The sequence below is a fragment of the Planococcus citri genome, chromosome 3 (genome assembly GCF_950023065.1).
Source record: "Planococcus citri chromosome 3, ihPlaCitr1.1, whole genome shotgun sequence".
Taxonomy (NCBI): Eukaryota; Metazoa; Arthropoda; class Insecta; order Hemiptera; family Pseudococcidae; genus Planococcus; species Planococcus citri.
Genome location: NC_088679.1, coordinates 38,775,444 through 38,790,113, shown reverse-complemented (window position 1 = coordinate 38,790,113; position 14,670 = coordinate 38,775,444). Strand labels below are relative to the sequence as shown.

At 33.3% G+C, this 14,670-nt stretch overlaps 1 protein-coding gene across 2 annotated transcripts in view; it reads right to left on the bottom strand.

Annotated features, from left to right (window-relative positions):
* LOC135841663 (homeobox protein caupolican-like) overlaps positions 1–14,670 on the bottom strand; it is an 83,107-nt gene that overhangs the window by 34,624 nt on the left and 33,813 nt on the right. For both annotated transcript variants that reach the window (XM_065358758.1, XM_065358759.1), the window contains exon 3: positions 2,608–2,726. In XM_065358758.1, the coding sequence (XP_065214830.1) occupies positions 2,608–2,726 (119 nt within the window). The remainder of the gene's footprint in view (positions 1–2,607; positions 2,727–14,670) is intronic.

Sequence of the window (14,670 nt, the reverse complement as noted above, 5' to 3'; positions counted from 1 at the left end):
AAGTTCTTGTGTTTAAGGTATTTGAATCAACTCATTTAAGTAGGTACCTACCTACATGACATATACGATGAAAAAAATGATTCAGACGGCATTAAACATATCAGACTCTAAAGTCTAAATCTTGAAAATAACACATGACGAATACTGAATTACCTGCGTAATTTGTCCCAAATTTTTCAAGTTTTCAAGTTCACAGTGCAATTTTTCCATTTCGTAACTTTAATGGCGCTCACTCCTCTCTCATGCAAACTTGGCCAGGAACAAGACAAAGGAGGTGGAGAAGATGAAAGAAGGGAAGAAGAAAGAGGTAAAGTTGGGTGTATAATCAATAAATTAAATCGTATGATTTGAATGAAAAAATTTTCCCTTTCTGCGGTGAGAAAATGGAACATAATAACAATAATTTGCACGAAATACACCTATAGGTAGGTAATATGCATTTTTGGAAGACCTCGAAATTCCATAAATTGAAAAAAAAAAATGCACATCGTTTGTTAAATCATGAGATTTTGATTTTTTTTTAAATTTGCGATTGAAAATGTTGATTTTGCCAAACTTGTTCAAGAGTAAGAGAGAGCTAATGGCTATGGCTAGCAAATAAAATCTTCGGAAAAAAGCTCATACCTACCAAAGTATTATTGACAGGTCATTACTATATTTACCTGCCTATAAGAAAACATTTTTACGCAATTTTCAAAAGTGACCTTATATGTATAGGTACCTGCATTTTTTCAGTGATAAGTAATTTGAATCGAAACAATAACATTTAGAAATCCAATTTTCAAATTTTGACATAAGTAAATGAGGAAAACTATACCTACTATTGAGGTTTAGAAAAATACATATTTTTTCCTGAATTTAAAAGTGGTCTTTAAAATACGATAGTATGTCTGCAGTGAAAATATGACCTACCTATAGATGGGAAATTCTATAGTTACAGGTGCCATAATTTCACATTTCGGGATGACATAACATTTTTTTGAAAAAATTTGACCCCAAAAAATCAGATTTTTTCATTTGTATTTTAAAGTTATAACTTCTCAATCGCACAGTTGTTCAGCCTTTAAAATTTTTTTTTTGGTTGAATAATTTGATTTTGAAAAATCCTATTTGCTTATGGTGTCAAAATCGAGCCTCTATAAAACGTGATTATGCTTCAAATGTGACCAGAAATGTGTTTTACTGGCTATTAGAATTTCCTATATCAATTTATTTTATGGACTATCCTTAGAAATTAAAAATTCCTTAATATGCTAACATTTTTGGTTTGGATATTTTTTGGGAGCTGTTCTAAGGGGTCCCTATGATCCGATTAAAAAATTGACAAAATCAGTAGGTATCTGAGTGATCGAGTTCCCTTCTGAGTAAGTATATAGCTAAAAAATACGTAGAGGAAATTTTTCAAAAATCAGCAACAGATAGCAGCAATATTGATCCAGATTACTCTATTAAATTTATTATGTGCAAATAATAACGAAAGGTATATTCTTCACGCAATAGACGTTAATTTAATATTCAACTTGTTGTTAGTAGGTACCGATACCTTCATAACGTGGTTACTACACTTCATGATTTTTTGATAACGTTAACACACCGCGAAGTGTTTACCGATATGGGCTTGTACTCGCGATCATAGAGGCGTGGACGAAGGTGGAGTTTAAATTTTATCCCGACTTTCGTGTTATTTTTTTACCTATACTAACTTACACGTACAAGGCATGCCTGCTGATAATTAATATGTAATTCGTACGAAACGTTACAATTATTTTATATCAAAATGTGGCTATCGATGATATTTAATGTAAAATATAAAAAAAATTGCACGATTATATTGACGGTTGGTCGGTTGGTCGATCGGTGTAAATGTCCAATGTTTGAGAAAACGATCATAAAAAAAAATTGATGACAATTCGAATAAACACATATCACGTGTTCTGCAATACGTAAGTTGTACTTACATTAATTATACCTGACGTATTAGTTGATTGCTTTAGATAGGTAGGTATGTGGAGTACTTGCATAAAAATGTAGGTAGGTATACGATTGGCAAGCAGCTATAATTCTCTATTTAAGGTAAGTATCGGTTTGGTGTTCATTAACACCTTCATGTTTGTGTAAAAGAAGGGCAAAAATGCAGAGGGGAAATCGTATTGTTGGGTGGTACAGAACAAATTATTTGTCGGTTGAAAAGTTGAAATGTTGAAATTTAGTTTTCACTTACAAAATATTTTCGAAAATTTGGTTCATTTTTCAGCTTGTTAGTTGTTACCCAAGTACATGAGTATCTCGGTGAAAAGGTACCTAGGGAATATGCCTCCCTGTTCCCGCTGTGCCTTATCAACCATTTTTTGATACGTATATAATTGCACGTTTGGTGCCTCATTTCTGATATCTCAAACTCCCCGGTGAATACCCATCGAATGGCAACCTTAGATATGGGTGGCATTCCTCAAACAATTACGTACGTAAAATATACACTCAGGCAACTACAATATTTGCTATGTAAGTATGGTATCCATTTGTTATTACGAATGTAAACAAATCGCTAAACAAAGGTGTTAATTAGATGCGATGCATCGTGTAAAGAAATACATATTTTTTGCTCACCCGTAAGCCGCCATTGCGGGATCATAATGGTAATATCCGGGCGTCGTTTGTAAGCCTGCACTAGTCCAAGCTGACATTTCCGGTCCGCTGGTTCCATCTTTAATTCCATATGGAGTTCCCTGTAATGAACGCAGTTTGTATGAATTTTTTATTATTTTGGTAATTTTAATATTCTAGGTATACATTTATACACAGTCTTATCGTGTACACGAAGTCTGAAAGTGCACAATTAATCTTACAGTTACCTACACGAAGAGAGGGTGATTTTTTCGTCATCTACCTACTCGTACCAAATTATTTCATGTGCCTACCTATTACCTGGATACATTAGAGTGCATCAGGAAAAATAAAATAAAATGAAATAAAGTGGTACCATAGTATTATTACCCAGTTTTATTGGAAACCGTTCTTTATATTTTGAGTCGATATTAGTCATCATATACAAAGTTGCTAGTCCTGGAAGTGTCTTCGAAGGGTAAATATGAACCCACAAAAAGGAGGCATTCGATTCAACTCCTACCTGACTTGCTTCCGGAAAATGTACCAGGGACATACGAGAGCCTTTGTATACCTATCTATATGCTTTGGTGAATCGGTATCTGTTGGTTTTTTCAAACGAATAACATCACCTATCGAAATGACCATCTCGTCCGCTACCTTCACCGTCATCACTTTGAAAAAAAACTCGGAAATTAGTATAGATACCACAACTCACTCCACCTATCCCAGAAACCAGCCATATCTTTACTTAGTATTTTTTTCTCTGTTCTTTCACAAAAACTACCTACACAGACAGACAAGGAATAACTGCCCTTTTCAATCAATTGTGTAACTAATTCCATTAGCACATTTCCAATATTCCATCCAATCTCGAATACAGATATGAAACTCGCATCTTAGGGCACAGGTGATTTTCTAATTTCACTCTCTATTTTGATACCTAAGCCAGCATTGAATACTGATACAAAAATATACCCTGGTCAATGGTATGCATATACATAGGTATATTTTAAATTACCATTACCCTTTTAAGAAGGTATTATACACCAGTCTTTCTTTTCCACTCCTGGAAAGTGGAAACTGCATACCTAACTTTCCAAATCACTCTTTATTAATTTTATCATGACCATGAGTTGCATCCCTCATTTGATGTGCCAGGAAATGAGGTTTTTTGGCATATTTTCACTTTCTATACACATGTAAGTTTTTCCCTACATCTCACTTATTAAACCTCACGTCAGTTTTTTCATCCCCAAAAAATCAATTTTCAAGAGAAACTAAGGATTTTGCAAAAAAATGAAGAAAAACTAAATTGTACAGCAGGAAATTCTCCATCAGGAAATATTTCAAGCCGAAGCTGAAAAGTTGAACTCAGCTTCGATTGATTTATTGTCATGGAAAATTAAAATTTTTTCATCTTGAGTAATAAAATCAATTCTTGAGAAAAAACCAAGCGTCCCAAGAAAAAAAAATGGGAAACATTGGAGATATTTTAAAAATTTATAAAGATGAACTTCATTGAAGCATTTTTAAATTACTTTTTAAATTGGTCACCTTGTGCATTAATTTGTTAAATTCCAAGAAATATTACGAAATGACACGATAGAGCATTGAAACAGGGCGAATTTACTCTCCAGACAGGGGTTCGTGTTTTTCGAAACTTGAGCAAGTATCTACCTACACTTCACGAGAAATAATTTAGGTACTTACTAGGTAATTCTACTTGGTTAGAAATTTGCTGAGTTTTTAGGAATAAATTAAATTGTTTACTCTTATGATGATACTTAATTCGAGTCATGATCAGCAGAATGTAAGTAGGTAAACCCAACTCAGGTGAGGCAGCATTTTTTTGAATTTTAAATTGTATCAGGTTAAATATTTTTCGGTAAGGTTACTTCATTAATAAAAATTTAAGAAAAAAGGTTAGGTAGGTAGGTAGGTACATCCAGTAAGCACCTACACCTTATCCTTCTCTTATAGGTAGGTGTACGTTAAAAAATCCAGCAAAATGCCTAAAGCAAGATTACCGTAAAACTTTCAAAATGCATATAAAAGATCCTATCGCCTCATCTTATAATACCGCAGTAGTACTAAGTATAGTACTCATAAGCAACGTTATACAGTAATTATAAAATAATTAGTGCCTACAATCGAAAAGACTATGGTGCAGTCGTGCAGCAGCTATAATTTAAACATAATTACGGGTTGATTTACATTTTATAAGCAAATCGCTGCAAGTAGTGTAACTCAGATTCGCAAATTCGGTTAGATAATATTTGCATTTCATGCATACAACACCTATCAACATAATATTCATCAGTAGATACTTATAAGTATAGCGTACCTACACCTCACAATGGAAAATAACAATGAATGGCGAGCCTCGCAGTGCTGTAGTTTTATTCAAAGGAAAAATTTAACGTGTTTTAGGTATTTTTTTTTCTTTCTTCGCATTCTAAAAAAAGGAAACTCTAAAGTAGCCTCGGTTTTCCGAGTATAAGTGTTGTTGAATAACAAAAAGGTTCTGCTATAGTGGATGGTGGTTCTAGACAAAACTTTTTTACAAAACCGTCTCGACTTTAAATTTTGTTGTTGGTTAGAAAAGCTCGAGTTCGAGTATAAAGTTTACCCATCGTATTGTCGTTAGATGGCGTTGCGGTGTATTTCTATAAAACGAAAAAAGCTCGTTGTTATTTTTACCCAAGTATAGGGTACGACGAAGATGAGAGTTTTTTAAAAAAAAGGAGAGACTAACTCCCGATATAAAGTATAATACGTACAAAGTATAGGTCTATAGTACACCGGTAGCATTGTAGCTAACTCCATTATCAGGCCGAATAAAAAGCCTTTATTTAGGACTAAATTTAAAAACTTCGGTTTTATAACGATAAAATGACAAAGTTCGCGTTAAACTGCGCTATTATAAAAACATGAAACGAAACTAATGACGTATTATTGTTGGTTTTTTATTAGGGTAATTTTTTTCTCAATTGTTCCAGCTTTGTTTGATTTTACTTTCGAACGCCGCCTTTTTATTTATATAGGTAGCCTACCTACATAGTTTTTTATTTTCGCTTAGCTTGTTCACGAGTTTTACGATTCTCGGGCGTTAAATTAACTTAACCGCAAATGAAATGTAAATTATAAAAATGTTACGTATATAGGTATTACGTTGAACCCTCGAGTAACGAATAATTATGGGGTTGGAGAAGTTTAATGCCGATTTAGAAAGTTTTAACTATATTTTGGACTTGGATTTTATTCCAAAATTACAGATTTTAACGTTTATATTTTCCTTATTGATTGTACCTACATGTAAAGTAACGAGCTGAATTTTTTGGGGAAAATTTGAATAATCTGTATCTACACCAATGCGTTTTATTTTAAATTAGCTATAAGTACCTATAACTACTTACTATTTTTTTTTTTTTTTTGAGAATATTTTTCTTGTAGGTAGGTATACAAGTTACGTACGTAGTTGATAAGGTTTTTGTGAAATCCTCAAGTTAATTGAGAAATTAAATCCACGTTGATATTTTTTTATCTTATAAATAATTTTTTTTCAAATCTCCCCCCCCCTCCCTTCGTCACAATACGTAATGGACTGCGAATTAAAACGTCCTGTAAGACTCCGCATGCTTTTTTTTTCTTATTCATTCAAAACTCTCGCATAAATATAATGTATAAAATACGAAGCAAAGCAAGTATAACGAGTTGTGTTTTTAATGAAGTGTTTCATTGTATAGTAGGTAACACTACCATTACACAGTACACATTTTATACTCGTATATACGCGAAACCATCCACTCGGTAAGTTTAACGACCCTTGATATTGAAGAGAACTGGAGAAAAATAGTAAACAATTCAACGGTAGCTCAATCACTAAAACCTACCAACTTTTTTTAACGCTGAAAATAAATTTGTTTGCAGCGGCGTAGCGCATAATGTAACAACTGACAACAAAATATTAAATATACGTAGAAGTAAGTACATACTAATATCGACATCCTGGAAATGTAGCTAATTTGTTGTGATTATTTTAAACTGGTTTCGTTTCTCACGAGTATTTTCATTTTTTCGTATTTATTAAATAATGGACATTTTAATTGTTACGGAAAAAGGAACGATGATATTATACCTAATACGTTTTTTGAAGAAAAATTATATACAAAAATGTTCGGTGCGTGTGGATAGGGGCGCAGCAAACCAATTTTACCTGGGGGAGGGGATGTTTAAATATTGCCTGAGTGGAGCGAGGGTGAAATTTTTTTGAGGAATTACTCGTACGTTTGAAAAATAGTGATTTTCAATAATTTTTGGATACAGTTTACAAATTTTAGAGTTGTCAGTTCATCATTGAACAATCAAAATTGCCAACTTTTGTCAACTTCCAATATGCCCAGGGGAGTAGAACTCCCTGCCTCCCTGGTCGCTTCGCTCCTGCGTGTGGAACAATTTTTGTTTGTTTTTTAGGTATACCATCTATCTGAATATTTTTTTGCTCTCTTTTTTTTTACTAAAGAATTTCAAAAATTGCAGTATGTTTGGTGGTCATCGGTCATCCATGGAAATGACAAAAAATCAATTTTTAAAAAAATATATTTGAAAAATGCAAGTGTTTGAGTCAAAAATGTACTGTTTTTTGAAGAAATTTCGTCAGAAAAAATCAGGTTCTAAAAATAATTTTGAAATGAAATTCATAAAAAGGATTGTGAGGGTGTCGTTCGTAAAAGTACTTACCTGATGAATCGGTTTTTTTTTTTTAAATATACTTACCTACCCCTTTTTTTTCCTCATTTTTTTCGAAAAAATCAGGCGATGAAAATTTAGTGAAATTCCAAACATTTTCACTTACCTACCTACTTTTTCAAAAAAGTGGGCTACTGGAAAAAGTATTATCAAATGCCCAACCGAAAAATAAACGAAATACTGAAGAATGTTATTTTTAATTAAATCCAATAATGAAAAAAATTTCAGATTTTCAGTTGGAAAAAATATCAACATTTTAGCTTAGGCTCTTAAAAAATTCCAACTGCAGTAATTTTTTTTTTTTGTTAAAAAAATAAAAAAATCAAGGAAATTTATATTTGTCTTGAAAAATTATGCCAGAAGCCATGGACAAAAATTAGTTTTTCGAAAATTTGTATACCCTTACCTCTTCCATTTCCAGATTAGATATGATTTTTTCAGAGGAGTTGAAAAAAAATTCAATTTCTCTAAAACTTCACAACAAAAATATGGAAAAAAATCACGAATTTTGATTTTTTTTCGTGTTCCCAATCATTGTAGGTACCTAATGAAATTAGTTTTTTTTTTCATTTTCTTTGCCCATCAAGTCTGAACTTTGAATTTTTCTGAAATCATTTTTTTTGGTTTCAAAATTTTTATAAATGGACATTGGTGTCACTGAAGGGTACCATGAGTGCCCAAATCTATCCTTTTCGTAATTGATTTGATATTTTTTTCGAGTTTTTGAAGTACCTAATTTACGTTTATGTCTTATGGATACCTCTTTGTATGTAACTCCTTTTCAATTAATTATACCGGTAGTGAGTTTTCTACCTCATTACCCCCCATTTCTCAAAAATCACGAATTTGAATCAAATGAGTGAAATGTAAAGGAAACCAGAAATTATCAAATATTTTATTTTTTCGAAAAAATTTTCAACATACACAGTTCACACCTTTTTTCTGCTTTAATTGAAAGCTATATTCGTAATTGATTACCTACATTTATGGGTAATTAAGACCTCTTTATTTTTTAACGAATTGGGTCATCTTCACTTCACTAATAGATTTGCCTTTGGCATCTCTTATCTCAGAAACCCACTGAAAAAGTACGGAAAAAAATTGAAAAATATTGATAAAGAGAAAAATTTTATACCAGTTATATTCAGGAAGGTATAGCAAATTAAGTTTTAAAACAGCCGAAGCCGCCAATTTTCATTAAAACTCAAGTTGATAAAAAGTATATTACTTAGATAAGCTTGTGTACATTGTAGTTTGATCTCACAATGCCAAATGCCAGCAGCAAAAGATACATCTGAACCGATCGTGCGTTCGATTATGTTGAGAAAAAAAATTGGTGTCCTTGCCGCTTCGCACTTATAAATCACTCATCCACCTTTGTACACATATCAGGCAAAAAAATCTAAACTGGTATAAAATTAAATGTAGGTAACTTTTTAGAACTGTGTGTTTTTTTTTATCTCTCCGTATCTCTTTTGACGGCGCCTACGCTGCTTTAGCCCGAGTTACAATTGTTGCACTGGAGCAGATTTCGTTCAACATTATTAGACAGAGTGCAATAACCGATTTTTTTCGACGTTTTTAATTTACTTCTAAAATCACAATAAGTATACAAAATACCAGAGGGTCGTGTTTGTGAAAAAAGGTGAAGTAACAATATGGGGAAAAGCATTGTTACGATACCAGAAAATAAGTAAGATTTGAAAACATTTGGTCTAGGCGACGTTATAGTATACTACGTAATATATATAAAAGGCGCGAAAAGTGTATCGCATGTCTAAAAAGATGAAAGAAAGGCGGAATAATTCAAATTATATAACATTCGAGGATAAAACGCGTCCTTGTCGCGAGCAGACAACGCAACGGTGCGGAGCCTTGGTAACAGTTACAGCATGATTGACACGCCGAAAAAGAGGGTAGAAAAAGTTGTGTATTCGTTTTATCGTATAAGGTTATTGGGCGTTTTGAATCTTTACACGAAGGTATAGGGGTGAAGAGGCTTGCGAGGGTGGTAGCCGAATGAAATGTGTCGGTGGCCGGACGGGTATCGTATATTCCATCGTAACGTAAACCGCGTCGGCAATTGATTTATCAGTGCGAAAATAAATGCGGCGAGATAATATCATTAAAATCATAAATTGTCAACTGACACGTCGTCGTCGCCGTCGTCGCGAATATCACGAAATGAAAACAAAAATAGGCGAAAAAAAGGAAACAGACACAGGACACTCACGCAGCTTGCGTGAAAAGATCAAATTATCGTTTAAAAATTTAGTAGGTAATGAAAATGATGGGTTAGCAGCACATTACATTCATAAGAACGAAAATGATGATCGAACACTTATGTACACTTGAGATAGGTACTCGAAATATTGAATATGCAGGCATACCCAGGGCCAGCCCTTTTCCATCTCAAGGGGAGAGAATAATTTCTACTTGCTCTTATTTTGTCCTTTAAAAGTTCAGAAAAAATGAGAGAAATACCTTAAATTATTTCTCTCATTTCAAATTTTGAGATTGCACAAAAAAAACTGGAGGTTTGAAGGGTTAGACTTCGATTTCAACAAAATTTATGCTTAAAAAAGCACAATGAAGAATTTTTAAAAATTCAGAAATCAATGTTTTTTATTTACATAAGGTGGTCAATTTTGATCATTTTTTCAAGAAAAATTGATGAAAATTCCTTTTTGAAAAAATATTGAAGATTTGAAAGTTCCTTCCAGCGAAATAAAAATAGTTTTGAAGAGACACAACAGAAATTCACTGTAACAGCAAAAAATTTAAATTTCACTCATTTTCAAGGTGTCCACTCCAAAACTCCGCAACTTCAGCAGAACACTCCAAAAATGAAAGACCCGATAAATAAAGAATCATCAGTTATAATGTTGCCAATTTGCCAGAAATTGGATCTCGACAGTTACACAGCTAAACCGAAAGAACATTCCCCTTGGTGGGGAAACCCTAAAAATACATGACTAGCCAAAATTTTGAGCATAAAGCATTTTTTTCGGTTTCTTGTGATTTTTTGAAAATCAGATGTCCTGAGGGGTCAAAATTCAAAAAACAAAAATTTCACCAAATTAACATAGAAGGCTGAAATTTGGTATGCACCCATTTTCAACCCACCATGATAGATAGGTAACGGTGTTGAGCCGTTTTGAGCAGTTCTGGAGCCTCCAGCAGATTTTCAAAGGCTGAAATTCCCATAAAATGTCACCAATGGTTGGGAAATTTTGCAAAAATGGCTATGTCAGATTTCAAAAACCGGTTGGAGGCTTCAGAACTCCGTTGATTTGGGAAACGTTTCATTTTTTTTCACATTTTTGGCCCAAACATATAATTTTTAAAAAATCACATAAAATGCTAATTAGAATTTGACATTTTGGCTGGTGATGTACTTTTGCATGCTTTTTCGATTAAAGCTTTGTCCACTTCAAAAAATTGTTTGCCAATTGGGGTACCTCCCTTTGAGAGTAAGTAGGTGGAGGAAGGGAGGGGGTGCGGGACAAGATTATAAAAGTCTGGACTTGAAAAAAGGTGGAAAATGGGCTAATTGCGTTATTTGCGTTGCATTATCTTCACAATGAGAAACATTTTCAAGCAATTAACGGGATGATCAGGTTTCTCAAAATACGTACCCAACTCAAAAAGAAAATACTTTTGCACTAATATTGAAAAAAAAACAACTCTAGTCAGCACAAACGAATAAACCAACCATGGTTTTTCGTGAGTCGTATACTTGCGATGATAATACCACAAAACACAAAAAAATCATACGCTTCCTCACCTCACCTCCACTCTACTCTCATCATACCAATAAATATATCCAGTAGGTACCTGACTCGTCGCTATAAGAAAGGGGAAAAAAGTGTCGGCGAAAATAAATAAAAAGGAAGAAACAATATTTGGTGAACTTATTATGTAGGTAAGTAATTGTTTTCACCACTTAAAAAGCCTTTAAAATTAAATGCTGATATATGTGGCACGTAATATGAAATATATTCTAATCCCTGGAACGTTTCTCCCTTTGGTGCGGCGCATTAATGTACTTAACTCGGTGAAGTAAGAGTCGCATAAATCAATTGCCTGAACCCTTCATCCTCCTGTAAAAAGGGACCGTCGACCGTGTATAAACCAACGTGCACAATGCCTACTGCCAGCTATAATTCCGGCCTATGAGTAACGTCGACCTCGACGCACATAAATCAACGCCAGCGTCGCCGCGTACCGTGTTAACGCGCCCGGCGCTGCGGCGTTAGCGTTGTTACAGGCTCTGTATGGCACACGCGTTCTTTCATTGTCTACGATGGCACTTTGTCGCTTCCATGAAATAACACGAATACTGTACAAGGAGGCATGAGGTACGTACAGTAGTATAGGTACATATACGAATGCATAGTATACTCGTACCTATGCTTTAATATCCGCGGAATGTGTTATGAAAAACTGTCTCTTCGTGTGAACATTATATAATAGGCCAACGAGCACCGAGCACCCTCCACCTCCCACGCTTTTCCACTTGATCCTCGAAAAAACATTCTTTGCCGTACTGACTGCCCCATAAAATATACTACAATACGATACGAGTACCTACATAGTTTTCAAAAAGCCCGAGAACTTGTTACTTGTACAGCTCTGAACTTTCAAAATATGTACACAAACACCGCATAGTGGTGTACAATATGTCGACTTGGTGTTTTTATTGGTTTCTAAGTATTTTTTAATGGATGCCCGACGTAAATTTACGGCTAACGCGCAATTATTAAATTCATCATAATTATTTGACAGTTTTCATTTCACCCTAGTCATGCAAAGTGTTTAGGGTAGATTTTTTTTTTAGTCGAATTAGTCGTATAAAAGGCTCGAGCTATTGCTACGATTTTATACGTGATAAGCCTACTTGCGTTGAGAAATTTCAGGTTTTTAGTGGGTTTTTTACTATGGAGGAAAGATAGGCATGGGGGGAGGGACGTGGGAAGAATATTATTGACACAGGATTCGTTGTGAAAATCAAAATCAACAATCAATTCGATAGGAGTATATGAATCTGTTGAGACTGAGCAGTTGAAAGTGTTGATACATTGAAAGTTGAGAACTACATAAATTGCAGGGACTGGTAACAAAACGTATTCGGGTATTGGTAATGGTACGTATTTGAAGGTTTTGTTACATTTTTTTAAAACTAAGGTTTCGCTTTTTTTAAAAATAATTTTGAAATTTTTGTGAAAAATAATCCGCTTTAAAGTATGAGCGGAAAGAAAATTTTATGCTCTACAATATTTTCCTCGATCTTATTTTCTCACTGGATATGCCCATAGTTTTTTCAAAAAATCAGTGTTAATGTAGAAAAATGAAAAATCAAGATCTTGTGTGTTCTTTAGGTAAATAAAAATTGAATTGTAGTTGAAAAATTGTTTTAGTCGATTTTTGACCACGCTACGTGAAAAGGGAGGTCTTCAGCCACCAATCACAAAAATACAAAACAAAAAGATGAAGAAATTTAGATTAAATGCACATTTTTTACAGTATTTACCTATACTTAATTCACAAAAAAATTACCAAAAAAAAAAAAAAAAATAGAAAACTTTTTTCTAAAAATTAGTGCATTGCTAAAATTATGTTGAACTTTCAAAAATGAATTATCAATGTAATCAATTCAAGACCATAAGGGTAAGGGCGCCCAATATGGACCACATTTTTGTTTTTGAATGCTGTGACCGCTGTAATTGAGCTGAAAATTTCGTTGATAGCTTAAAATGTACCTACATCTGTCTACTATCATAATACCAAATACGTAAAAGTTTTCAGAAATTTTAAGTGGGTCAAAAAAATTGTTTTCTGAAAAGTGTCAAAAATAGAAAATTAAATTTTGGGTTCATAATATGGACCACTTTGAAAATTTATTTTAAAAAAGGCTACAATGTTGTAAAAATACGTTCAATAGCTGAAATGCCAATAGAATATGTTTAATTAAGTCAATAAGAGTAAATTCCAAGTGGCTCAAAATAATTTTTTTCCTGAAAAGAGTCTAAATTTGAAAATTAAATTTCGGGTCCCTAATATGGACTACTTTAACTTGAAATTGTCAAATCCATAGCAAATCTACAAGTAGTCCATATTAGGCTCCCCTATAACTTTGAACTTTGAAAAATCATAATTATAAGTACCTTGAATAATTACCCCTCAATCGATTCAAAAAACTGTAGCACTTTTCTGTATTGAAAATAAATCACATCATAACGTTTCCCCGGAAAATTTTTCAAGAATCCAAATTTTCGTGAAACGTGAAAAAAATTTGACCTCATCAATTTCGTTTTTCCCTCTCAGTTCGAGAATTTTGACTTTAGGGCTTTGATTTTGGTCTCATTGTGTTACTTTTTCTGTGAAAAATACACTAGATAAAGCTTGTTCCCACTAGGTAGTGCCCATAGCCAACGAAATCGGCCGGTGGTCCATATTAAGCAGTGGTCTATATTGGGCTACCTTACCCTACTTTTGATTTTTTAGCACTCAAAATTCAACAATTCAATGTAAGTATGTATCTACTTATACTCAAGTATGTACATACCTATTGCCATTTAATCTGTGTGTGTAAATTTTTTCATACATACCTATTCTAATGAGAAGTCGTAATCTTTAAAAAAAAATGCATTAAATTTAACCAAAACGAACTATTTTACAGAAATGCCAAAATAATTGTGCTATTTTTGAATGTAAATTTGAGATATTATTATTTTTCATGGGTGAAATTATAAAAATTCTTTTGACTTAAATGAATATCATAAGACAATACCTCTAGAAGTTCTCATAAAACTATCAAATAATTTTTTTAAAAAAGTTGATGAAAACTTGGCAACACTGATACAACTCTAAATTTTTTTTGAATTTAACTAGCATAAACGTATTCACGTTTTCCCCCGCTTTTTTTAGTTTTTTATTTCCGTTGTTTATGGTATTTCATTTTCTATACTTACATTTTTTGTATCCGTTGACTGTATTTTTTATTCGTAGACATTTTCGCATTTTACGATCGCGCGTACTTGGAACTTCTGTACGCACGATTTAAAAACTTGCAACTTGGAATAAGTGTTTGGCGAACACGAACTTCTGTCAGTTCTCGCGAGTGGAGCAGAGTTTTTTTTTATATGTACATAGGTATATCCAATTCGATGTTACCGATTTCTTAATAATCGAGTTTATAACGGCGTATTTTTATAGGAATCTCGACATAAAACCGAGGCAATATTCAACCATATATAGTATAACCAGCGTCTGCATTTTATTTAATCCGATTTCATAACTTCACGCCAAGAG